The 27,461-nt window shown below is 38.9% G+C and overlaps 1 protein-coding gene across 2 annotated transcripts in view; it reads left to right on the top strand.

Moving 5' to 3' along the window:
• The window catches only part of VPS41 (VPS41 subunit of HOPS complex), a 203,150-nt gene that overhangs the window by 10,154 nt on the left and 165,535 nt on the right, over window positions 1-27,461 (top strand). Inside the window, exon 2 of one of the 2 annotated variants that reach the window (XM_022593034.2) lies at window positions 2,676-2,714. The exons of the other annotated variant lie outside the window; for it this stretch is intronic. Coding sequence (XP_022448742.1) covers window positions 2,676-2,714 — 39 coding nt within the window. The remainder of the gene's footprint in view (window positions 1-2,675; window positions 2,715-27,461) is intronic. 2 annotated transcript variants of the gene reach the window in all.

The following is a 27,461-nucleotide window of genomic DNA, read 5'->3' as shown; positions in this document are numbered from 1 at the left end:
ATCGCAGCAAGATCCTTTCTGACCCACCTCCTAAAGAAATGGAAATAAAAACAAAAATAAACAAATGGGACCTAATGAAACTTCAAAGCTTTTGCACAGCAAAGGAAACCATAAACAAGACCAAAAGACAACTCTCAGAATGGGAGAAAGTATTTGCAAATGAAGGAACTGACAAAGGATTAATCTCCAAAATTTACAAGCAGCTCATGCAGCTCAATAACAAAAAAGCAAACAGCCCAATCCAAAAATGGGCAGAAGACCTAAATAGACATTTCTCCAAAGAAGATATACAGATTGCCAACAAACACGAAAGGATGCTCAACATCATTAATCATTAGAGAAATGCAAATCAAAACTACAATGAAATATCATCTCACACCAGTCAGAATGGCCATCATCAAAAAATCTAGAAACAATAAATGCTGGAGAGGGTGTGGAGAAAAGGGAACCCTCTTGCACTGCTGGTGGGAATGTGAATTGGTTCAGCCACTATGGAGAACAGTATGGAGGTTCCTTACAAAACTACAAATAGAACTACCATATGACCCAGCAATCCCACTACTGGGCATATACCCTGAGAAAATCATAATTCAAAAAGAGTCATGTACCAAAATGTTCATTACAACTCTATTTACAATAGCCCGGAGATGGAAACAACCTAAGTGTCCATCATCGGATGAATGGATAAAGAAGATGTGGCACATATATACAATGGAATATTACTCAGCCATAAAAAGAAACGAAATTGAGCTATTTGCAATGAGGTGGATAGACCTAGAGTCTGTCATACAGAGTGAAGTAAGTCAGAAAGAGAAAGACAAATACCGTATGCTAACACATATATATGGAATTTAAGAAAAAAAAATGTCATGAAGAACCTAGGGGTAAGACAGGAATAAAGACACAGACCTACCAGAGAATGGACTTGAGGATATGGGGAGGGGGAAGGGTAAGCTGTGACAAAGTGAGAGAGTGGCATGGGCATATATACACTACCAAACGTAAAATAGATAGCTAGTGGGAAGCAGCCGCATAGCACAGGGAGATCAGCTCGGTGCTTTGTGACTGCCTGGAGGGGTGGGATAGGGAGGGTGGGAGGGAGGGAGACGCAAGAGGGAAGAGATATGGGGACATATGTATATGTATAACTGATTCAGTTTGTTATAAAGCAGAAACTAACACACCATTGTAAAGCAATAAACAAAACAAAACAACAGAAAAAAACAGAAGGATCAGGATGGCAGATGCCGTAAAACCAGTAACTGGGGATGGTTAGCGGAGGGAGAAACAATTTAGAAGGGTCAGCCTGATATGTTTCATTAAGTGTCTGGAGAACTAGCAAGCAGTAGAAGAAGTGGATGTTTTACGTGTCATATTAGGGCGAAGAACAAAAATTACTGTGGAGAGATTGTAGCTCCAAATTAATAAGGACTTTCTAATATTTAGATTACCATGAAACCAAAACAGGCTGCCCTGGGATACAGAGGAGATTCTGTTATTCATCATGGTTAATGATAGAACTGCAGTCAAATTCTTCAGTACACCTAACATTCATCCCTGTTTCACAGGTGAACTTTGAGAGCAGGGACTGTATTGTCCACTAGGCTCTTCTGGAGGCAGCCTGCCACCTGCTAGGTTCTTACTGATTTTCAATGAATGAAATTAAAATATTTTCAAATGCCCGATTTGTGTTTATCCCGCAGTCCAGTTTGCACTGAGTAATATATGCATCCAACTTTCTTTAAAATGTCTATTGTTTTTGTCTTGATGTATCTAAAATGTCCTTGCCCCATTTTTTTGGTTCTGTTTTTCCTTTAATCTCGTGGTTGGTTGCGAAATGCTTACGTTCCATGTCAGCATATTAGTTGTAACCTTTTATTGCTATTGATATCTATAAGCACGTTAAGTAAATCTTCGTTTTGCTGACCTCTTTGTGGATGCGTGGCGTCAGCAGATTCCCTTTGAGTGGACAGGTGAGAGATTAGCGGAATCAAGTCCATTTTTTTTTCCCTTTTTGCTTTGTTTTCTCCAGAGCAGCAAGATTCATTGTCTAGCAAGAGGGAAACTGTGTTAAATGGCAGAATTTGTCTTCCAGTTAATGGTTTAAAGAGTGGATGTAAATTATACAGCTTGTTTGCACAGCGTCTGATAGGTACCACGCTAGGGGAATTCTGTTGTAAAAGCTGTTAAGCAAGACAATCATTTTGACTCAGCCAGATTCATAGCATAGTAATTAATAGCACAAGAGCTTTGCCATATAAAAGTTGGCTTATAGATAATTTGAGATGACAGTTGCCTCTTCTGAGATCAGTAAGGCTGCTTTGCCAGACTGATTTCCATCTTTAGCGAAGCAAAAGCCTTCTGGGTCCTCCCATGGGGAATTCCTGGGGTCATATGTTAACCTGCTGGCCAGTCAAGGGAGGTCACTGGGAGCGGTGGATCCATGTGGCCCCAGAGCGACCATCTCAGGGTACCCTGCGGGGTATGAAGAAGGTGTTGTAGGAGGCCTGCGAGAGTCGGACCATGTGGAGTTCTTTAAACTGGAGTTGTAAATTACCTCCAAAAAAGGGCACATGGGTATTGGTGGTGGGGACATGATGACTCTTGTTCCTTGAAAATATTTTTTCTCCTTTTGTCATGTGTTCTGACCGTTTTCCCCGCTCTCTGCTTTGTAGGAAAACGGGTCTCTTGAAGAATCTACAGATGAGTCTGAGGTAAGGTGGGGATTCAGGAACCTGGGAATTTCTAGGTAAGCCAGCATCTTGCGCTGGTCATGCCTTGCTAAATGCAGCATTCCCCGGAACTTGGCGTGGTAAAGTAGGGCCATAGGTGATTAAACCTTGGGGAAGGACATGCCGGTCATCTTTAAAACTATTAAATGGATTGGCTTGAAAAATAAACAGGAAAAGGAACACAAAGTTTTTTCCTCAATTTGAACAGTATTTTAACCTGAAGCATGTTGGCAGTGGCGAAATTGATGCAAAGTTTTACAAACCAATCTTGACATTTAAAAACCTATTTTTGAAAATAGCCACTGTCGGGCCTGCAATACTTATTCTTTTTTCTTTTAATGAATATGACGTGCTCATTGGTATAGTTTCTGAATCATTGAAATGCTCATTTATTTCACAAAATAAAAAGGGAAGTAACTACTTTAAAAGCTGTTGGGGAGCTAAGTTGTATTAACGATTGAATTTAAGGAGAAAAAAGTAATATATAAAGGAGGGCTTTAAAAAAATTTCTCAAGGCTATGCATAAAAAATAAGTTTAAGCATAACACTGATTAATTAGTTTATTAGTTTTATAGATGGACTAATAACAGTAATTACTTTTTTCCTTTTAGTATTTCCTTTGACTCAGAGGAATATAAAAGTATTTATGATAACCTTTTGGAAATCCACACCAATGTGATATTTAATATAATCTATGCCATTTGGATTGATGTTATAGTTATTATCTTTTTTGCTTTTGGCGGGGAAAGGGGGACTTATACATATTCTTCTAGAGAATATCTTACATACCATGCCATCATGCATTTGTATTTTGGATGTAGAGTGTGGTTCCTAACATTTTCACTACTAAGGATCCCTGATAACTCTCTTCAAAGCCCCTGGTAAGGTGTTACTGAATTTGCTTATAGATAGGATATAATAGTTGTGAATTTTTAATGAAGCATTGAAAGCATTTCAGACCAGCACCATTTTTATTTTTGGAAAGTTCTACTTAACTGAGAAGCCCATGTTCTCAGAATCACTGGTTCAGAATCCTGCACTGTCAGAGCCCTGTCCAGGAATTTCATTTCAGAGATAAGGAAAATGTTGGCAGCCACCTACATCTAAATCTTTCCCCACATCCTTCAGATGCTAAACGGATCCAGAAGGAAAGCAAACAAAAGCACGCATAACCCCTGTCTCCAGCATAGTTAGGAAACAGGGAGTACTCTAAGCTCTGGATTGACTGGAGCTGAGGGTCAGATGGATGGGAATGAGGGGAGAGTAGCTGAGCCCCAGCGGTGGCAGAAAATAGAGGGAAATCATAAATCATGCCCCATCCTGAGTGGGGAGGTTGTGAGAACAGGTCTGAGACGGGTGGATCTGAGCAGTGACTGTGCTGGAAATCTTTTTTTTTTTTAACTTTTATTTGCATTTATTTTTTTGTGGCATTTATTCCCAGGCCGTAGGTTTTTGTTTCTTCAGTTTTTTCTGGGATATCTTTTTCGTCTGTGCCACCTCCTCTTCTGGTTTAGGAACAATCTGTTCTTTTTCAGTAAGGATCATCTCAGTGTGGCAGGGAGAGCTCATGTATGGGTTGATCCGACCTTGAGCTCTGGAAGTCCTGTGCCACACTGCGGGGAATTTGTTCACCTGGCTGTGCTCAGTGACCAGAGAATCTACATCTAAGCCGTTAAGTTCAGTATGACTCTCTGCAGTTTTGAGTATGTGCAGTAAGAATACAGCATTTTTTTTGGGCCACTGACCCTGCATCCAGCCCCACTGTTTGGCCTGGGCACACCTACCAACTCCACCATTGTAAGGACAGATTGGCACACATTGCTTCTGTAAAGTAACATCCTTCAGATACTTGGTGGCTTTTGGATATGCATACCCTTAATGGTCTGGGCAGTTTCACGAGTGTTCTTAAAGTGAACACGAAGATTTGAACCTCTTGCATGGTTTTGTGGCATTTTTCTGGGTCAAGTGGATAGCGAACCATTTTTAGAGGTCACCTCAGGCCGCTTACTGGAAAAGCAGAAAATTTAAAGAAAGGCGTTTGAAAATGCATGAAACACTGGCCGTACAGCATTGGGGTGGGACTGCTTCTCGAGAGAAGGGGGAGGCATCCCCTGGAGGCCTGGTGGTGAAGGGAAAAGGAAAAAGCAGGGAAATTCAGGGTGCCCAGAAACAAACAATATCATAGAGTCAAGAGATTTACCTATTCTTCTCTCCCTATCACCAAAAAAGATGCCACTTATTAAAGAAAACGTCCTTCATTTACCAGTGTAACTAAGAAACCTAGTAAAACACCCAAATACCTCACCTCTCCATGGGAGCACCTGTTGGTGCTGTCCAGGAAAATCTAAGACATTTTAAAATGATCTGAAACAGCAGGTAGCATCTGTATAAAACTACTATAGGAAAAAAACAAAGTGAGAAGCAAAAATTTTCCAAGAGAACACCGACATAACACTCCATCATGAGTTGAATATCTTTAAACAAGCCTTTGCAGATGTGAAAAACTATCTTAAACCAGGAATTTAAAATCTCAGAACAGAAATGAATCAAAAAACTAGGAAATGAAGGAATAAGAGTTGACCACACTCAAGAAAGAAATGGAAGGAAAAGATACATGAACGTTGAGGAAACTGAGACCCAAAAAGGAACCTGACCATCTGAGGTTGTAGCTGTTTCATGGGAGAAATGGGTTCAGATTCTAGTCCTCAGACTCTGGGCTCTTTTGGTCATTTTGCCTTCCAGCCCTGGTGCCTTCTAAGGGTGGTACCTCAAGTTCATATCTCAGCTGTGCTTAATACTTGCTGCGTGACCTTGGGCATAGCACTCAACCCTTGTATTCTTCAGTTTCCTCATATGAAAAATGGGGGTTACTGCTGACCTTGTTGGTATTGGGGCACCACTTGGTGGCCAGATAATCTTTATTCTTCCTTTTCTTCCTCTATCTCTTCTTCCCCTTAGGTTTTGTAACTGTTAATTAAGCGTTCTCAGGGCAGGCATTTCCTTTATGTACATATACCTCTTGTTTACTCAGATGCTCAGGTGATTTCCATTTTTGTGAACAACAATACTCAAGTGTTTTCAACCATGTAATATAACAATTTATTTTTCTATCACTTTACGAAATGCTGCATTTCATATAAATTGGGCTTTCACATTACAGGAAAACCATAGTGTTAGGTTATTCTGAAGTTCTTTTTTAAACTTTTAGTTAATTTTTAATTTAAAAATTTTTAGTTGTGGTAAAACGTACATAACATAAAATGTACCATCTTAACCATTTTGAAGTATACAGTTCAGTATCATTAAGGATATTCACATTGTTGGACAACGTGTTTCTGGAACTTTTCTCCACTAACACTTATTTTCCTTTTTGTTTTTTGATAGTAGCTATCCTGATGGTGTGAGGTGATATCTTACTGTAGTTTGATTTGCATTTTCCTAATAATTAGTGATGTTAAGCGTCTTTTCGTATGCTCATTGGCCATTTGTGTATCTACAGAGATATCTATTCAAGTCCTTTGTCCATTTTCTAATCGAGTTGTTTGCTTTTCTGTTGAGTTGAGGAGTTCTTTATATATTCTGGATATTAACCCTTTATCAGGTGTAGATATGGATATCAGATAGATACCTGGATATTAACTCCTTATCAGATAGATACAGATACAACTCAACAACCTGTGGATAGGATGGATAGATGGATAGCTAGCTAGCTAGCTAGCTAGGTAAAGGTCTGTAGAGTTATAAGTGATTTACCTTTATCTTTATCTATGTATTCTATATAAAGGAAAAAAGAATATATATTTATCTATGTGTATCCCTTTTTAGTTATATGAATTACATATATTTTCTCCCATTCCATAGGTTACTTTTTCACTCTGTTGAGTGTATCTTTTGATATGTAGAAATTTTCACTTTTGATGTAGTCCAGTTAATCTATTTTCAGTTTTGTTTCCTGTGCTCTTAGTGTCACCAAGAAATCATTGCCAAATCCAATGTTGTGAAGCTTCCCTCCTGTGTTTTCTTCAAAGTTCTTATTTTACTGTGTTTGAGAAAAGAACACAGAATGCTCAAAATTATACGTATATTTTCCACTAATCTTGAAAACTGCAGCCAAAGGAAATGAATTTGAGGTGTGGAATATAATTAAAATAACAAAAGTGGTGTTTATGTCAGGATGTCAAACTTTAAGAATGTTAACTTGTTCTTTATACTTAAAGTAGAAATTCAAAACCAGATTACGACCAAGATAGTAAGTAATGTTATTTAATAAGCTGCATAGTTGTATTCATGTTAATACTTAATTATGGCAAATTTGGAGGATAACTAAACTGACCTTCATGTCTAGGATTTTTTGTTTTTAATATACAGTCTACTGTTTATTCCACCTTGAAATGGTGAGCCAGACTATTTCTTAGATGGTGTCTTGTAAAGCTTAACAAAGAAATATGTTGTCTTCGAAAGGGTTTCATTCCCGTTTTGAAGCTCTAAGATGTTTTCAGTTTTCAGGGATGATGGCTGCTATCATGTAGGTGGTAGCAGAGTGCTCTGGGAATACAGAGGAGTGGGTGTTTAGTCAGGAATGGCTTCATTAGGAGTCTTCAGGAGCTATTATGGAGGATGAGTCTGGGCAGAGAGGCTGGGCACGTCTCTGGGAAGGAGGGAATATATGTGCCGAGGCCAAGTCATGAAAGTGCATGCACGTTCAGCCAGCTGTGATGAGCTCTGTGTGGCCGGCATGCAGGAGGAAGTTGGGGAGACGAGGTTAGACAAGGAAACTAGGGTGCGGATGTGAAGCTCCTAATGTGTCGAACCTGGCAGTTTGGACTTGACCCTGTGGACACGGGGGCGGGCGGCAGAGGGGAGGCAGCCAAAGCCTTGATTGTCAGGGGTGAGGATAGGGGCTGGTGACAGATGAACTGGCCGGAGAGACCCGTGGCAGGAAGTTTCCAGTGGAAGCCCCCATTAGAGATGGGGTATAGGGGCCTGGGCTGAGCAGTAGCAGAAGGCAGAGAGGAAATACTTCTCAGGTCCAGTGAACACGAAGTATAGGCTGGTATGTGAGAGATGAGCTAGATGGGGCAGGGTGGTGTGGTCCAAGAAGATTACCAAAGTATCTAGTTCTGCTGTATGGTGGGAAACAGAGTAAACCCCATGATTAGGCAGTTAAAGGCAAAAGACATTCTAAGCCTAAACTTTGATATCTCTGTATTCAGTTTTTTTCCTCAAAGGTGGTACTTTTTACTTCATTGGTGACCCCTTTTATTAATGGCTTTGTTCTGGCTGAAACAAGCAATAAACTTTTACACACACACACGCAAGTGAGCAAGCTAATATGTGGGATTTTATTTTTAAAATCCTACAAGTTACTGCTTGTAGAGGAAGGTTCTGCCCTCTCTTTGGAGCAAAGGTGGTATTGTGGAATGAGCACAGTATTGGGCATCTGTTTGGATAATGAGGCTCATTACAAAAACAAGCACGTTCAAAGTAGGAAGCAGTGCTTACGTGTATTAATCGGCCTATGACTTGGCCATGATTACCGCTTCTGTTTTACATATCAAGAAACAGACTTAAGAGTGTTTAGTTAAGTTGCCCAGGGTCACCTGGCTTGTAAATCGATTAGAACCCAGCAATCTGATTGCAAGTTCTGGTCTTCTCACCTCAGTTACGCTACCTTCAACTTCACCTTGACCTCTGTAATTTTATGCCAGACTCTTCCTCTATGCACTTTTATAGAATTAGACAGGCCTTAAAAAAAAAAACCTTCCTTAGAACTTCTTCCTATGTATAAAATGATATTGTGGGTGATGTTACAAAGTTTGGCTTATTCAACTAGTAGGATAAGACGTCAATTTTAGAATCTTTGAACTGGCTTTCTGTTCTGGAGAAGAGAGGATTGTCTAGCTAATGTATATATGACATTAATAATCTAATAAAATTCCTGTTTTGTCATAAAATAAATGATGTTTATTTACAAAATAATTAAAACATTTATAAATAATTATAAACATACGTATGACATATTTATAAAATAATGTTAGTTATAAGTTATATCCCCTTTGAAAAGTACATTCATCTCTGTGTGCACAAATTTAGCCACAGGAATGTGCATTACAACTTTTTATATTATAAAAATTTGAGAACAGGCTAAATATCTAGAAATAAGGAATTGCATTATCTTTTTAATTTAAAAAAGCTTTTTACAAAAATGCAGTTTAGAGGTGGGGGTGATTGGCAAGCTCTTTTTGTAAATGTTTAGATAGTAAGTACTTAAAGCTTTGCAATCAAAGAGGCAATACTGAGGATATTATGAAGGCATGTAAGCATATGAACATGTAAAAACCCTTCTTTGTGGGTTGTACAAAAACAGGCATCTGGCTGGATTTGGCTGTGGGCTGTAGTTTGCTGATTCCTGATTTAGAGAATAATCCAGTTTCTCTTCACCGTCCAAAGTCCACATATGATCATAGAAAGAAAGACTGCAAGGCCACATTATCACTGGGTCATGTGACTCTTATCATAACCTGCCTTCATTTTTCTAAAGTTTTCATAACATATGCATTACTTATATACTTAGCAAAACAATACAATTATTAATTTTAAACAAAACTTGTTAATGTCTGTACGTATTACAGAACTTTTGGGTTGCAAAGCTCTGGAACCCAAAATAAAACTGCCTGTCCTTCCTTCCCTACCTCAAACTCAAACAGGGAGTTAGGGAAAAAGTTTGGTTTATTTCTTGCCCTCTTTATTTTATCCAAGATTTTATATAAAACCAAAATTGTTTTTACTCTAATAAGCGTTTTTTTCTTGAGTTTTTTAAAAGTTTAAAATTTTGAGATAATCGTAGATTCACATGCCATTGTAAGAAATAATAGAGAGTTTCTTTATACCCGTCACCTAGTTCCCAATGAGTAACATCTTGGGTAACTCTAGTACATCACAACCAGGACATGATATGATATGTGATGGCTATTGATGCAATCTACAGACCAGACCTTATTCAGATTCCATCAGTTTTATATGCATTCATTTGTGTGTGTGTGTTTGATTCTGTACACTTTTATCACATGTGAAGATTCCTGTGACCACCAGTGCTGTCAAGATACAGAACAGTTTCATCATAAGATGAAAAATAAGTTCCCTTTTAAGTCACAGCCACTCCCTCCCCCTCCTCCACCACCTGGCAACCACTATTCTGTTCTCCATCTCTATACATTTGTCATTTCAAACGTATTATATGGATGGAACTGTACCATGTGTTTACCTTTTGAGATTGACTTTTTCCTACTCTGCTACTCTTTTCATTGGCGTGGTTAGACCATTCACATGTAAGGGAATTATTGACATATCAGGGTTTCAGTCTGCTGGTTTTTTTTCTGTTTGTTTTCTGTTTTTCATTTCTCTTGTTTCTCTTTTCTTCCCTTTCTGTGAGTTGCTTGAACATTTTTCTGAGATTCCATATTGATTGATTTATAGTGGTTTTGAGTACATTACTTTGTATGGTTTTCTAATTGGTTGCTGTAGGTGTTAAAATATGCATACAAAACTGGTCACAGTCTACTGATATCCAGGACATTTTACTACTTCTTGTCACGTATAGAAACCTTACTTTTATGTCCCTTTACCCTTCCCATTTTTAAAATACATTTGTCTTAAATACTTTGTTCATTGAGTACCACATCAGTTGGTATTAAACTTTTTAATTCAACTATCAAATATGATTTAAGAAACTCATGAAAAGAGGGATAATCTGCTATGTTTACCCCATTATCACCCATTTTTATATTCTTTTTAAAGTTCTAAGCCTTCTTCAGTTTTCTTCTATCTTCTGTTCCTTCCTGTTTAGAAAAATTCCTTTAGCCTGTTCTTTAGGGATAGATTTGCAAGCCACAGATCCTCTTAGTTTTTCTTCATCTGAGAATGTCTTTATTTCCCTTTCATTCTTAAGGGATATTTTTACCGGATATAGCATTTGTAGTTGACAGTTCTTTTGTTTTAGAACTTGAGAAAATATGTGCCACTTCCTTCTGGCCTCTGTCATTTCAAATGAGAAATCTGTTGTTATTTGAATTGGTACTCTCCCATAAGTAATGTGTCATGTTTCCCTGGCTGCTTGCAAGATTTTTTTTTACTTTAGTTTTTAGAATTTTAATTAGGATGTCTCTTGGAGTGGTTTTCTTTGATTTCTCTTCTTTGGAATTTGTTTAGCTAATTGAATCTGTAGGTTTATGTCCTTCACCAAATTTGGATAATTTTCAGCCATCATTTCTTCGAATATTCTCAGTTCCTCTATCTTCTCCTTCTGGGACTTTGATAATGTGCATATTACCCCTTTTGTTATTGTTCCACAGGTCCCTGAGACGGTTCATTTTCTCCAGTCTGTTTTCTCTTTGTTGTTCAGATTGGGTAAATTCCCTTGATAGATCCCTAAGTTCATTGGTTTTGTCCTTGTCATCTCTACTGCTGAGCCCATCCAGTGAGTTATTTCTTTTGGGTATTGTATTTTCCAATTCTAAAGTTGCCATTTTTTAAATGACTAATTTCTTTGCTGAAATATTCTATTGTTCCATTTGTTTCAGGAGAATTTATAATTGCTTGTTGAAGCACTTTTATGATGGCTGCTTTAAAATCCTTGCCAGATAATTCCAACATCTGATTCATTTTGTTCTTATAATATACATTTTAATGGAAGACAATATTTAGATCATGAAGAATTATCAGTTACTTCATTTTATCAGGTTCACTTATTTCCATGTGTTGTGCTCTTTGCTTTACATGGATTATTTCATTTAATATGGACCACAGTCCTTTTAAGTACTATATTAGGCAGGATGCTGAAGTAATAAACAGTTCCAAAATTGTAGTGGTTTGACATAGCAGAGGTTTATTTCTGAGTAGAATCAGTGACACAGGGAGAGGAAATTGAGGCAAAAGCAATGTAGAAATGTCATCATCTTCCATAAGACCTTTCCTATTTGTGGACCAGGTACAGTGTGCTGTGGAAAACTTTCATAGAGCTGGAAACTGAAGCAGTTCTGCTTCATAGAGATATGTATTTTTTTAAATGCTGTTTTGAATAGGTTCTCAGTGTACTGTTTATTTAGAAGTATATGCCACCTTTGTAGAGGAGTTTAGTGGGTTGTACAAAGAACTTTGCAGTAGAAGCATCAAAGTGTTAGCCTAACCTTTCAAGATTAAACTTGCACAGCAAAGAGGAGAATTACAAGGGGAAAGCCATCAGGCTAAAGAGGGTTGGCAAGGAAAGAGAAGAGCACTGAATGGAAACTGGTATGTAGTGAAGTCTGCTTTCTACCAGGTAAGGGTTCCAGTGACCTTTAGTTATTCATGAATGCAACTGAATAGATAAATGAAGGCTTATTCTGCCTATGGTGTGTTCCTTTGAATTGCATGTGAATTACATGACCTGTGCCTGGGCCATGGCATGTAATAACAGAGGGTTAGTTACTGTCACTTCTGTCTTTATAATTTTTGTTACCATTATTTATAAGCATGCCTCCTAAGTGATGTCCACTCAGATCTGGCTTAGTTCTTGCAGATATCACAATTAGGAGGTTTTGAATATGTTAGATACATTAATTTTACTAAACCAAGAAGACTGACAAATAGCTGAACCTATTTAAAACAAACCTATACACAGTTTATGTTGAATGAGGAATTAATTTTAAAATGTACCTTCTCGGTGCATCTGCCACAAGGAGAATTCTTTTTCAGTTTTGTTAAAATGAAAACCAGTCATTGTGAGAAATCAGGAGATAGGTTTTTTAAATCAGGAAATGCATCACAGAAAAATAATTTATTTTACCTGGCAGGTAGAACATTGTGAATCATTTATTGAAACTTAAATTGGTTCTTTATATCTATTAATTTTAATAAACAAATTTATAGCAACTGGTAACTAAAATGGTAATGTACCTTGTTATGAAATTGATTGGTGAGAGAAAGGGAGCATGGGGTTATAATATTGTATCCTTCCAAATAGCCCTTGGATTAAAATTTTGCTTTTTCATTTAATGAGCTATTAATATTAACAGGTTGTGCTGATTATTGCATCATTCAGGCAAGAATAAACATTCTCTGTGAAGCATATATTATAAAAGTGATATACTTGGAAACTTAGTAGAAACTTTCCGGATGCAAGATTTGTGAAACTGTATTTCTGCTGCTGGTTCGAGATTGAGAAAATGAACGTGACTTTTTCTGGTATGACATATATTTGAACAGAATTTACAATTTCACTAGGAGAAATTTATAATTTACATAGGAGGAAAATTATTTTAGACAGCCCAAGGTGGACTGATTATTTTATTTATACAACAAATATTTATTGGATACTATTATGTTTTGGGTGCGAGGATGCACCAGCATTTGATAAAGGAGGCAGACAGTAAACAAAAACATATATCAGGCGGTAATACATGTTACGGATAAAAGTAAAATGACATTGGGTAAGAGGACTGTGGAGTGGGCTGAGGGATGCTCTTTTATCCTGGACAGTAGGGGAGGGCTCTCTAATAAGATGACATATAAGTAAATATCCAGGGGAAAGATCTCATAGGTGAAAGGAAGAGCAAATACAGTACCTTCAGTTGGGGTCTTGCTAGAGGTCTTCGAGGATATGAGCAGGGCTGCAGCAGAGTAATAGGAAATCATGTCTGAGAAGTAATGAGTGGTCAAGAACTAGAGCCTGTAAGTCAGCTTATGGACTTTGGTTTTTACCGTGCATAAGATGGGAAGCCACTGGAGGATCATTGTTTGGTAAGATCCCTTTGGATGACGTTTGAGAAAAGTCAGGAAGGTGGTGGCAAGTAGGAAGCAGTGAGACCCGTTAGGAGGCTTTGGCAAAACTCTGGCTAGAGGTGATGAAGATTTGGGGCATTTTTTGAAGTAGAGCCAATGGATTTGTTGACTAGGAGGTGGACATGTAAGTGAAAGAGAGGAATCAAGCATGAGCAACTAGGATGATGGAGTATGTTAATTGAGATAGGGGAAGACTCTAGCTAGCACTGGTTTTGGTGCTCAGGGTGAGTTGCTGGTGATGGTGGTAGTTGGGCGGGGTGGGTAAATCAGAAATTCCATTTGGGGTATCTTAAGTTGGAGATGTCAATTAGCCATCCAAGTGGAAATGTCAAGTCGGTCATTGGATAAAAAAGACCAGTGCAGGTCTGGACTGAAGATAAGAATTTGTGAATCAGGGCTTCCCTGGTGGCGCAGTGGTTGAGAGTCTGCCTGCCGATGCAGAGGACACGGGTTCGTGCCCCGGTCCGGGAGGATCCCACATGCCGCGCAGTGGCTGGGCCCGTGAGCCATAGCCGCTGAGCCTGCGCGTCCGGAGCCTGTGCTCCGCAATGGGAGAGGCCACAACAGTGAGAGGCCTGCGTACCACAAAAAAAAAAAAAAAAAAGAATTTGTGAATCAGTATTTGGATGGTGTTTAAAGCCATGAAACTGGATGAGATCATTTAGGGCGTGAGGACAGATACATAAGAAGCCTGATGTCTGGACCAAGGCGTACTCTAACATTTTAGAGGTCTGGTAGATGAAGAGAAATCTTCAAAGGGGAGTGAGAAGGAGTAACCAGTGAAGTAGGAAGAGAACCACTAGAAAGCAGTGACCCAGAGGCCAAGGGAGGAATGCATCTCGGGAGGAAGAGCGTGGTCAGTTATACCAAATACTGCTGGGAGGAGGAATAAGATGAGGTCTAGGGCTTTACCCTTGGATCTGTAATGAGGCCATTGGTGTGCTCCTTACAAGAGCAGTCGTGGTGGCTCATACTGGTGGAGTTGGTGGTGGGACCTGACTGGAATGGGCTCAGGGGAGATTGGGTTGGCAAAATGTCTCAGATGCTTGCAGAAATTCTTGTACTGTGTATTACAAGAGGTTGGTATCCTGAATGTTCATAAGGGACGCGGTTGTTCAGTGACTGTTAAAGGAGATGATAGTTGCTTAGCACTTTGTCATTAAAACGTATTCAGTAAGTATGCTGCTGCTACTGCTGTTTTGTTATTTTTGTCCAGTTCTATGCCAGGTACTTTCAAGAAGTCAGGGACCCTGTCACCAGGTTCTCACTAGCAGAGCTACTTGTGAGTGAACAAATGAATTACTCTTCACAACAATGATAGGAAGCTGGCATTGTATGTTTATTTTGAAGATGGTGAAACCAAAGGGACCTTTGAGAGGTCCCTTTGTCAAAAACGTGCACCAGTGACCACCCCTGGCCTCCTGGCTCAAGCTGAGAACTGTTTTATCCCACCCCGTGTCCTCAAAAGGATCATGATTTAATTTAGGGGCAAGCAATGAGAACTCTTTTAGTTAGGGGTTCAGCTTGGGGAATCCAGCTCCATAGCCCACCATCATTTTCATCCTCTCTGATCGATATATTATTCTCAGTAATAGGCAGATACGTAGAATAATGGTCCCCCATGGATGTCTTCATCCTGATCCCTGGAAGCTGTGACTATGTTATGTGACATGGAAAAGGAGATTAAGGTTGCAGATGGAATTAAGGTTGCTAATCAGCTGACTTTAAGATAGGGAGGGTATCTTGGATTATCCAGGTGGGACCAGTGTAGTCACAGGTCACAGTGTAGTCTTTACAGGTGGAAGGTGGAGGTTGAGAAGGTCAGAGTAATGTGGTGTGAAACAGGACTCGACCTGCTCTTGCTGGCTTTGTAGGTGGCGGAGGGAGGAGGGGACCCACAGCCAAGGAATGCACGTGGCCTCTAGAAGCTGGAAAGGACAAGGAACCAGATTCTCCCCTAGAGCCTCCAGAAGAAGGCAGCCTGCTACCATCTTGATTTTAGCCCAGTGAGATCTGTATTGGATTGTAAAATAACAAATTTGTGTTGTTTCAAGCCAGTGAGTTTATGGTGATTTGTTACAGCAGCGATAGCAAACTAATACAGTAAATAATGTGATTGTATAATCTTGGTCCCTTAGCACTTTTCATTAGTCTTTATTCTTAGGGTTTTAGGAGTAAAATACATCCAGCAAAGGAGAACATACAGAAAATAGTTGTAACAAAATTGCTAATACTGGGAGCTATATTTATAAAAACTTATGTGTGTCTTTTCTGATAACTGCTCAAGAATGTTGTTTAAATGGTAATTCTACTTAACAGTTAGGGCCTGATACTACCCTGTCAAGGCTTTAAGGCAGTTTTTACTCTGCAGCCTCCAGAAATGGTATAACAAATCTAAATAACACATAGATTTCTTTTCATCTGTGAGCTATTTCAGTTTGAGTACAACCATTTTTTTTTTTTTTTTTTTTTTGGCTGCGTTGGGTCTTCTTTGCTGAGCACGGGCTTTCTCTAGTTGCGGTGAGCGGGGAGATTCTCTTCATTGCAGTGCACAGGCTTCTCATTGTGGAGGGTTCTCTTGTTGCGGAGCACGGGCTCTAGGCATGCGGGCTTCAGTAGGTGTGGCGCATGGGCTTAGTTGCTTTGCGGCATGTGGGATCTTCCGGGACCAGGGATCGAACCCGTGTCCCCTGCATTGGCAGGTGATTCTTAACCACTGCACCACCAGGGAAATCCCACCATTTTTAAATATAGTGATTCACAGGCATCCGTGTAATCATAATTCTTTAGAATATGACTCTCTTCTCCAAAGACCTCAGTGGATTAAATAAATCTCTCAAAATAGTATCAAAGAGATGGGAGTGGGGAAACCTCCGCTAAAGCTTAAGATTTTAGTCTGTTTTCATCTTTTCCATCAGTGGTTGGGCATTTTTGAGATACTTGGCCTGTGATGGGCTACTTTTGGTCAAGCATCCAGGAGAGACTATTGGCTTAATAAGAACGGGACGGTAGCATTTCCTTTAACTTTCTTAATAACAAGATTCACATTTAGATATGTTTGAAAACATTTTTGAAATGATGTGACAAACTCAAAAGTAATATATCTTCGTTTTTTGTAAGTAGTATAAAACAAAGAGGGAATTAGATTAGAAATAATTATGTTTGCTCAATTTTATGTCTGGAAATAAACTCCAAAGGGAAGATACGAATTATACTGTTTAAACTTGGGGGCTATAATACAAATAATGGTAATATTTTTAGTAATTGACATTCACTGGATACTTAGGTGATGCTGTGCTTTGTGCTTTACATACATTTATTACATTTAATTCTCACAACAATCCTATAAGATACATATTATCATCCTCCTTTCACAAAAGATGAGGTAACTGAGGTTTTAAGTAACTTGTCCAGTGTATGAGGACTGTGTATGGTACAACTGGCATAAGAAAACTTTATTTTAGCTTATTTTGTGACTGCCCACTTGATTTTGAATTCCAGTAGGTTTTTGAATAACTTTCTCTCCTTTCTTCCCCTGTCCTTTGTTAACAAATGACATTAATGAACTTTACCAAGATTTTTTTTTAATTTTTAAAAAAGGTTTATTTTATTTTTTTGGTTGTGTTGGGTCTTCATTGCTGCGCGCGGGCTTTCTCTAGTTGCGGCGAGTGGGGGCTACTATTCGTTGCAGTGCACGGGCTTCTCATTGCGGTGACTTCTCTTGTTGCGGAGCATGGCATCTAGGCACGCGGGCTTCAGTAGTCGTGGCACGCGGGCTCAAGAGTTGTGGCGCACGGGCTTAGTTGCTCCGCGACATATGGAATCTTCCCGGACCAGGGCTCGAGCCCGTGTCCCCTGCATTGGCAGACGGACTCTCAACCACTGCACCACCAGGGAAGCCCTTTACCAAGATTTTTTGATCATTCTTATTTCTCATATCTCTTACAGCATCTCCTAGATTTTTGCTTTCCATTTGGATATGTCCTCGAAAAATATGTTTCAGTGTGGGAGTTTCTGAGAGTCTTCTGAGCCTTTGTAAAGTGCCCTTGAGGTAAATCTACAGGGAAGCAGCCCTGGGAGGAGGTAATCTCCACTTGGTGGCGGAAGGCTAGAAGACAGAGGAGTGAATGCAGGTCAGTCCTCACCCCTCCACGGGCTCGGCTGTTCCTGCTGATTTCTGTAGTGAATGGAGCAGCAAAACCTCCAAGTTAGGCATTGTGGGGGAGAGGTAAGCATCAGGTCTGAACAGCTCCCCCTTCTAGATGATTTCAGTTGCTTCCATGGTTTCTCACTCAGGGATATTATTCTGGAATCCCTCCTTCCTATCATTTTTATACAGTCTTCAGGGTTGATTTGGGGGAAGGGGACCAGCAGCCCAGGCCAGCTCTCTCTGGCTTGGCAAGAGCTGTGTATTAGTCAGGGTTCAGTAGAGAAACAGAACCGATGGGCTCTGTTTAGGACCAACAGGAGCTGGGGGGGGGTGGGGAAGAGAGGGAGAGATTTGAGAGAGAGAGGATCTGAGAGAGATCCGGTAGAATCTGAACGAGGATCTGAGAGAGACCAGTATGATCTAGAAGAGAGAGAAAGGTTTATTATAAGCTACTGGCTCATGTGATTATGGAGCTGGCAAGTCCCAAGACCTTCAGGGTGAGTCGGCAAGCTGGAGACCCAGAAGGAGCTGATGTTTCAGTTCAAATCCTAAGAGAGGAAGGAAGTCACCCACTTGCAAGACAGTTAGGCAGGAAGAACTCTTTCACTAGGTGGGAGGGTGTATTTAGGCCTTCAACTGATTTGGCGAGGCCCACCCACATTGGGGAAGGCAGTCTACTTTACTCAGTCTACCAATTTAGATGTTATTCCCCTCCAAAAACACATCACAGAAACACCCAGGATAATGATTTGCTGAATATCTGGGCACTCCATGGCCCAGTCAAGTTGACACAAAATTCATCATTATAAACTGTGTTTTGTTTTTTCCATACATCTTCAACTACCATACCAAAAATGCTACATTTATTGTTTTTCTTCATCTTGTCTTTCACCTTGGCTAAAATTTCTAAATCAGTTTTGAAAAATAAAGTGATATTAGATCTCTATTTACTGAAATTTTTTTTTTTATAAATCAGAAATGAGTGTTTAATTTTGTAAATGCTGTTTCTGTATCTGTCACTGTGGGTCTATGGGGCTTTTACTTTGACCTGTCAGATGATGCCATCAGATTTCTCAATAACCAGTCTTTGCAGTTCTGCAGTATTTGATCGATTTGATCACCAAGCTTTCTATTAACATATGCAGAGTTTGCTTTATGATATTCTATTTTGAATTTTTACGTTTACATTCTTGCATCAGATCACTGAACTCTGTTTTTTTCTTTTTTTCCTCTGATGTATTCTTCGGGAGTTTTGATATTACAGTTATGCTACCCTTTCAAAATGACTTAGGAAGTGTTTATTTCACTGTCATGAGATAGTTTAAATAACTTAGGAATTTTCTATTCCTTGAGGATTTTTAATAGAACTTGCTGCTAAAACAGTCTAGGCTAGGTACCTTTCTGCAGGAGATAGGTCATACTTTGATGATTTTTATTTTGTCAGTGTGTACGGTGGTTATCTTATTCTGTTTGTCTTTAAAAAGTGCTAACCCTTGGACTTATTAATTATTCCGTATTCTGGTTTATTAATGCATTTTTGCTTTTACCTTTATTTGTGTGCTCTGGTTCCCTGCAATACCCACCTTCCTTATGCCAGTGTTTTCTCGGTCCTGCAGTGCTTACAGCTGGAACTCCCAGACTGTCAGTAATGCACTGTCCAGGTGTTAGGGACTTATAGTCTCTGCCTGTAGGAGGGTGATGTAGGCAGATGGTGGCTAGGGTTGAAAGTGTAGAGAAACAGTGGGCCGAAGCTGTAGATAGTCACCTCCTTCTGGAGAAAAACAATCCCTAATGGGTGGGGTGGGTGTCCGCTCTGTCGAGTGGGGCAGGCTCTGAGTCTTGGGCATGGAGCGTTGGTGGGAGAGCCAAAAGCATCTTTCTACATTTTGTTCAGGTGGGTTACTTTTTCATGAACCAAATCAAGATGTGTCATGAGTTCATGTTCAACATACGTATCAGTTTCTCCTTGACTTTGGTAATGGTTTATCTTAATTTTTATTGGTATGCGGGGTTTTTATCTGTATCTGTTTCTTCATGGAAATTATTGAGAAGCTGTCAGAGGCTTTGGTGGGACTGGCTAGCCAGGTGCTTCTTTGCACCTGGAATAGGGAATGAGCCATTGAAAGATGCTCGAGAGGTATTTAATCTCCTCACAGACAAAATAATCTCAAGGAACTGTGGCACTTTACTTTTTAATATAACAGTAAACATAGAAATTAAAAATAAATGTAAATTTGTTATGAACATTGAGTTTGCGGGACCTCTATTGCTACTACTACTGTTTGCTGCTCTTTGCCTTTGGTATCTCCATCTCCTCCTCCCCTCCCCTCCCCTCCCCTCCCCTCCCCTCCCCATGTCTGTAAAGTAACACATAATTTAGATGATCTCTGAGGTTCCTTTGGGCTGCTATTCTATGATTTGGATTTTCCTGTGTGGAAATCTAAATGAGAATGTCTCAGAAAAGCTTCTTACTAAACTCGGTCTGCCCTTAACGATGTACTTGTGTTTTCACTGGTCTTTATTAGGTGCCCACAGTTTTGTTAGGTGAAGTTCGGAACAGTGAAAAGGCATAAACCCTGCTTCTGAGGATCTTGTGATCACCAAGGGGTATTGGGAAGAAAGGGAAAGAGGGTTTTGTTGGCTTTAGTGACGGAAATTGTCCACCTGAATGGCATATCTTGAAGATGGGTCAGGTTATTCCATATGGCTGGAAGGAAATGAAAAGCTTATTTGCTTTTCTCATTTCCCCCCCTCCTCTCTATATTCTTAGTGCTTTCCCAATATAAATTCCTCCTTGAATTGAACATGAAATTCTGATACTACAGAGCAAAGGAGAGATCAGGGTTTATGAAGACTGCATATCTTGTGAATCTTAAGTAGAGCTCTTCAATGATTAGAGGCTCAACTTTTTCTCACTTTTCTAGTCAAAGTGTTAAACAGGAAGGAGAGCAGCTTTAAGAGATAAGAATCTTAGTTCAGGGGCTTCCCTGGTGGCGCAGTGGTTGAGAGTACGCCTGCCGATGCAGGGGACGCGGGTTCGTGCCCCGGACCGGGAAGATCCCACATGCCGCGGAGCGGCTGGGCCTGTGAGCCATGGCCACTGGGCCTGCGCGTCGGGAGCCTGTGCCCCGCAACGGGAGAGGCCACAACAGTGAGAGGCCCGCATACCGCAAAAAAAAAAAAAAAAAAAAAAAAAGAATCTTAGTTCAGTAGATACAGAGTTTTGAAGAGGATGTTGAACAGTGGTTTTAAAAATATATAAATATAATAATTCTATAATAAATATAATGCATATTGATTTTAGCAGGTTTAGAAAGTATTGGCAGTAGCTCACAGTAATGATTTTTATTTGCCATCTTCTTAATGGTTACAGCAACCCTGTGATGGGAGTCCTGTTATCGCTCTCATTCTACAGATGAAGAAACCGAAGCTTAGGGAGGTTACTATTGATATTTTGGTGTTTATTCTTCTCATTTTCCCCCAACATGTGTATATGAATTTCTTCAATAACACTTGGATCATGCAAAGCAGGTTTTTATGACCTCCTTATTCACCTAATAAGACGTTTTGAGAACCTTTCCCTTTGTTATTAAATCGTCTTTGAAAACAGATTTTAGGGTCTGTGTCATATTTAATCTTATGAAATTTATTTAACCCAGGGTTTCTTGACCTTGGCACTATTGGCATTTTGGACCAGATAATTTTTTGTTCCGGGAGATTGTCCTGTCCACTGTAGGATATTTACCATCATCCCTGGTCTCTACCCCACAAGATACCAGTAGCATCTTCTCCCCCAACTCAGTTGTGACAACAAAAATGTCCCCGGACATTGCCAAGTAAATGACTTGGAGGGTGGGCAAAATTACCTCCAGTTGAGAACCACTTGTTTAACCATATACATTTTAAGCCTTAAAAAATAATATATGCATATGAGTAGACTCATTGGAATTTTCTATCTATATGAAACAGTTAGACCCATGTCATCTAGATTACATTTATCAGCTCCTAATTTCAGCTACTTGTTTTTGATTAATATGTGTTTTCAATAATAGCAATATTGCTTGAAAGTAAAAAATTTAACAACATTATTTGCATTCATATAAGAATGTAATTGCTTGTCTGTCACCAGTCTGATGGAAAGGCATCCTGGGAACTTTGACCACAGTTGTTTTATTGTAGATGAATTCCATTATCTCCATGTCACTTTCTTAAAAAGTTTGGTCATCGAGGCAGCTGTAATACCTTGTGTTATTAATGGAAACCAGAAGTTACTCTCTTGGCTTGTTTATGTAGTTTTCTTGATAGGTTTTGACATTTTAGAAGGCTCTATGAAGCCATCTTTCCTACCAGATAGTCATCTTTTTGTGTAAGTAAAATCATCCTTTTGTAATAGAACTGTCACCTATAACAGTCAATAGTGGCACTTGCCCTTTTAAGGAGGTGACAGTCATTTGGGGAGGGGGAAAATACAAAGTTAATAAAAAGGTCCTAATTTCTTGATGAATTTTGAATCTTACAGTTCATCTTTTTTGTACAGCTTCTCTCATCATAAGCCTCTTCTACTGTTTCTGGAAAAGCTCCAGACTGATATGACATAGGTGGAGATGTCCTTTCTTGCCCATGTACATTTACTGGTAACGTTACAGTTTCAAATAAACGCATATACACAATAATAAATAGTTCTTGACTATTTATATTACCTTTGTTGATAGTAACGTTGATGCAGTTACTGTTGTAGTGAATAGCTCTATTCCTTAAAAATTTGTTAGTTATGTTTTTGAGACTTAAATTGTTTGTTTTGATTGACTTACAGTGTAATTTCAATTATGCTTTAAAAAATTCTTATTTGTATCTGGTACCTACTGTGTTTTATTTTTTTCTTCTCCGTCTATCTCCTCTAATAAATAGTGATCAAAAAGAAATATTTTAATATATCATGGGGCTTCTTATGAAGTGAATTATTTAGGAGAGAAAATGGTTTCAAATACAAATTTTCTAAAGTTCAAATGTCTGACACTAGATTTTGATAGCTTTTTAAAAATACTTTAAACTTATAAGGGTGACTACCAATTTTGAGTATTTCAGTTCTTATTAAAGTAACTAGAATTCTAGAGAAAATGTTCTAGAGGAAGAAAACCTTTATACTTTCAGACTGATGGCTGATTATTGATTTGCTTTTTATTAAGACTTGGTGTTTTCCTGTGGAAGTTCAGACTTTTTTTTTTTTTAGACAATGAGAATTTTGTTTTGTTTTTGAGGATATTAGTGTTCCCTATTGTATCTAGCTTTAAAACATTGGATATTTATTAAAAGGATTTGCCTCTGGTCAGATGTAGTTGATGATGAGATCAACTAATCCATTCATCTTATTAAAACTCCTAGAGGTTCAACTGAGCTCTTTCTCATAGGTGAGGCTGGATGTGATGAAGGGCATCTCCATAGAGTGAGGTTGTGAATTGTCCAGGAATTCTCCACTGGTGATATTCTCCACTGACTTGACTTGGACTTTGTAAATAGCTCACTCCTTCAGTATATCTAGTATCGTTTTGTGAAAAAAACCCAAACAAGACAAAACTGTATTTTAACAAAGAACTGATATCCAGAAATAACATTTTAAGTTCTATATTAATAGGAACAGTAGAAAATGGAATGATCTTTCTGTGAACGCCCTGAATTCATATGACACACTTTTTTTTTTTTTTAAATAAAATTCAGGTCTTCATTTGAACTGTCACAGTGGGACCTAAAATATACTGATGTGGGGCTTCCCTGGTGGTGCAGTGGTTGAGAGTCCGCCTGCCGATGCAGGGGACACGGGTTCGTGCCCCGGTCCGGGAAGATCCCACATGCCGCAGAGCGGCTGGGTCCGTGAGCCATGGCCGCTGAGCCTGCGCGTCCGGAGCCTGTGCTCCACAACGGGAGAGGCCACAACAGTGAGAGGCCTGCGTACCGCAAAAAAAAAAAAAAAAAGTACTGATGTGTGAAAGGTGTGGATAGAGTTAAAACAGTATGAAAAATTGCTTATAAACACCGAACTATTTTTTCTTGTACACAAAATTTAAAATATCAGGTGAAAAGTACAATATTCTCGTTGGTTACATAAGTCTAAGTTAGGTGGCGGGACTTCCTCTGTGTAAATGTACCCTGTGGTGTTAGTAACAAATTACTAAATAGTTTTTGAGGCAGAAATCTTTAATTGCCTTAGTCTGTTGTCCCCAAAAGCAATTTTTTCGCTTTTAAGTTCAAAACTCAGTAAAAAAATGACCGTGATAAGAAATTTATTTTCAGATAGTGTTTTAGAGTCCTATAGGATGATCTAAAGGACCTGTCTTTAATTAAAAGTGCTATACACTTAGTGAAAATCCATGTTAGTTGAGGAATTGATTCTTTTTAAAGGAAAGCTGCAGATTTTTCTTGTATGGGTAAATGTCACTCTGTTCATATCTTCGCTTAAGCTGCAAGTCAGGACTTGTACTATTCCTCTAGGTTGTCATAGAAACGCAGTTAACTGTCATCTCAACTCAGACTGTTGATGGTTTTATTTGTAGGCTTGCAAGATTATTAAAATTTAACAAAAATTATTGATTTGCTTTTTATTAACACTGGGTTGTTTTCCATGGAAGTTCAAATTGCATGAAAGTCTTTTTTCTGTTTATTTTTACAGTGAAACTCTATGAAATCTACCTGTTTTTTTTAATGTTTTTTTATTTAAAATGTGATATATAGTCTGCAGCAGTGGAATAACCTCCGCGAATTGTATTTTTGAATCACTTTCCATTTTCTTTGTTTACAGCAAGCAGAAAACACCTTTAAAAATTCACCTTTACCCCGCTTTTAACTTAACATAAAAGATACCTGTCAGAAAAGCGTGAAATGCTACGTGAAGTGCCTAATATTGGAGTTTTCATTTTATTTATGGTTTTCGAAGCCGAGCACAAATGCTTCAGTGAACTGTGCTGTGAAAGTATTTATTTTTGTATATTTATGTGCGAGAAATTATTTAGTTTTCACTTATAAATAAGACAGGCAAACCTTATTTACCGTAACTTTACCTAATGGTCCGTGGATGAGTGCTTTTATGCAAAATAGTCAAGAGGCTAGAATTAACTTTTCACATTGGATGCACATTTGATGTCTAGGCCTGAACAACATGTGGCATCTTATTATAAAGACTAACATTCAGGATTCAATTTGTATTTAACACATTTACTTCAGAATGCACACATCCTGCCTTTGCTACATTCAGTGTTAGCTTTGAAATGATTTCTATTTCTTGCTTGTAGATACATAAGTAGAAGTGTTTATTTGTTGCTTTTTCTAATTTTCTTTTTTCTAGGTTTTTTAAGACTTGGTTAATTAGCTATTTGGTATTATATTTTAACAACAGGTCACTTTTGGACATGCAGCATCTCCTTGGGTTGGGGTGATTATCGCAGTTACCTTTTTAAAGAAGGGTAGGTCTTTTAAAGAACCATGAACATGATACTTCCTTTTGTGGCTGTTCTTAGAGTTCTTCGTGGAAAGTTAATAGTAGGTAGACCATCTTTGATTTTAACACCCTTTTACTAAATAACCAACTAATAGCTTGTGTATACTTGGAGAAGAAAATTTAAGACAGCTCATCAGTAGACATGGAATATTGATTTTTTAAATTAAACCAGGTTTATTGCTCTTAAAATTTTACTACTCCTCTTGTAGCTAGTCTGCATGATGGCCCCTGGTGATCCTCACCTCCTATTATTCCTGCCCTCATGTCCTCCCTTCCCACACTGAATCCTCGCTGGCCTGCATCATCAACGGAATATTGCAGAAGCATCAGTGTGTGACCTCTGAAGCTGGGTCATATATAACATTAGGATTTCCACTATGCATATCACTCTGGGGAAGCCACCTCTGCCACGTCCTAAGGACACTCAAGCAGCCCTTTGGAGAAGTCGAGGAGGCCAGCAACTGAAGCCTCCTGCCAACAGCCAGCCCCAACTTGCCACCCACTTGAGTGAGCCATCTGGGAAGCCAGTACTCTAACCCCAGTCAATTCTTCAGATGCCCAGCTCACACCTTCCCTGCAACCCCATAAAAGACCTTGAATCTGAACCACCCAGCCAAAGCCACTTCTGTATTGTTTACCCACAGAAACTCGGTTAAATAATACATATTTATTGTTGTTTTAAGTCGGTAAATGTTGGAATAATATGTTATGCATTTATAGATAACTAATGCACCTGCTAAAGAAACACATTTTTAAGCATTTCCTATTGATCCCATAGTTTATAGTTGTAGGCATGAAAATTGTGGAGGCTTCTGTTGTGATTTGTAGTGTAATTTTTATAGGAGTTTTTATATAAGACATTGACATTAGAGCATTCATAACTGAACTTGAATTTTGGCTTTACTTTCTACCCACTGTGTATCTTAAGGAAATTACCTAAAATTTCTGATCATCAGTTTTTACTGAAAATCTGTAAAATGGGATAATGATATTCAACTCTCCATAATTTTTTTAAAGTCAGGATGAAATGAGATACCTATTCAGTCTGTAGCATGATGTTTGGTATATCTCATCCTTTCTATTTAACTAGAAATTAGCCCCTTTCCATGTGGAGCTGCAGGTCTTTGTCCCAGGGGTAAAGACTTCTGTAAGCATCTGAGTTTGTGGTCTCTGTGGGACTGTTTATTAGTATTATAATCTTTAAGAGGCCCAGGACTTACTACTCTGCAAGTCATTTTTCTTCTACATAATTTTCTTTTTACTGTGATGAGCCTAGGTGTGATTTTCTTCATATTTCTTGCTTGGGTTTGCAGAGCTTTTTGAACTTGTGGGTTGATGTCTTATCAGTTTTGAAAATTCTCAGTTGTTCCCTCTGTAAATGTTCTTCCTGTCTTTCCTCCCTCCCATTTTCCCATTTTCTTTATCCTTGTGGGATTGTGTTGAAGTATGTTAGCCCTTTTCCCTGTGTTCCACATATCACATATAATTTTTCTGTATTTTCCATCCATTTTCCTTCTCTGGCCTTCCCTTTGGATATCTTTTTTTAAGATTTATTTATCTATTTATTTATTTTGTCTGTGCCAGGTCTTAGTTGTGTCATGCGGGCTCATAGTTGTGGCATGTGGAGTTCTTAGTTGTGGCATATGTGTGGGATCTAGTTCCCTGACCAGGGATCGAACCTGGGCCCCCTGCATTGGGAGCACAGAGTCTTACCCACTGGACCACCAGGGAAGTCCCCCCTTTGGCTATCTTTTGACCTGTTTTCCATCTCACTAATCCTGTCTTCTGCTTTGCTAATCTTCTGTTGAGCCATCTATTGCATTCTTAATTTCAGTTACATTTTTCAGTTCTAAAATTTTCATTTGATTCTTCTTTACAGATTACAGTTCTCTGTTGAAAATCTCCCTTTTCATCTGTCTTATTCATCTTTTCCTCCCTCCCTCCCTCGCTCCCTTCCTTCCTTCCAGAACATACTAGTTTTCTAAAGTCCTTTTCTTCTAACTGTAGGTCACCCATGGGTCCATTTTTACAATATTTTTTTCTCCTTGATTTTCAGTCATTTGGTCCAGTCTTGTGGTGCACCTGGTAATTTTTTATTGAATTCTCAGTATTATAAGTGAAGAATTGTAGAAGTCCCCATAGTATTCTTTTTCCAAGGGGTCAGCCTTTCCTTTACTGGACAGATGGGTTGAGGGTTATGTACCTCACTCCAGTCAGGGATTGAACTGAGTCGAAGCTAGACAGAAGTTTGGGGAAGCTATTGTGCTTATCC

The sequence above is a fragment of the Delphinapterus leucas genome, chromosome 9 (genome assembly GCF_059928025.1).
Source record: "Delphinapterus leucas isolate spDelLeu-1000000601 "Yukka" chromosome 9, BTC_Dleu_Yukka2, whole genome shotgun sequence".
In the NCBI taxonomy this organism is placed as follows: domain Eukaryota; kingdom Metazoa; phylum Chordata; class Mammalia; order Artiodactyla; family Monodontidae; genus Delphinapterus; species Delphinapterus leucas.
This window is presented reverse-complemented; position numbering and strand designations above follow the sequence as displayed.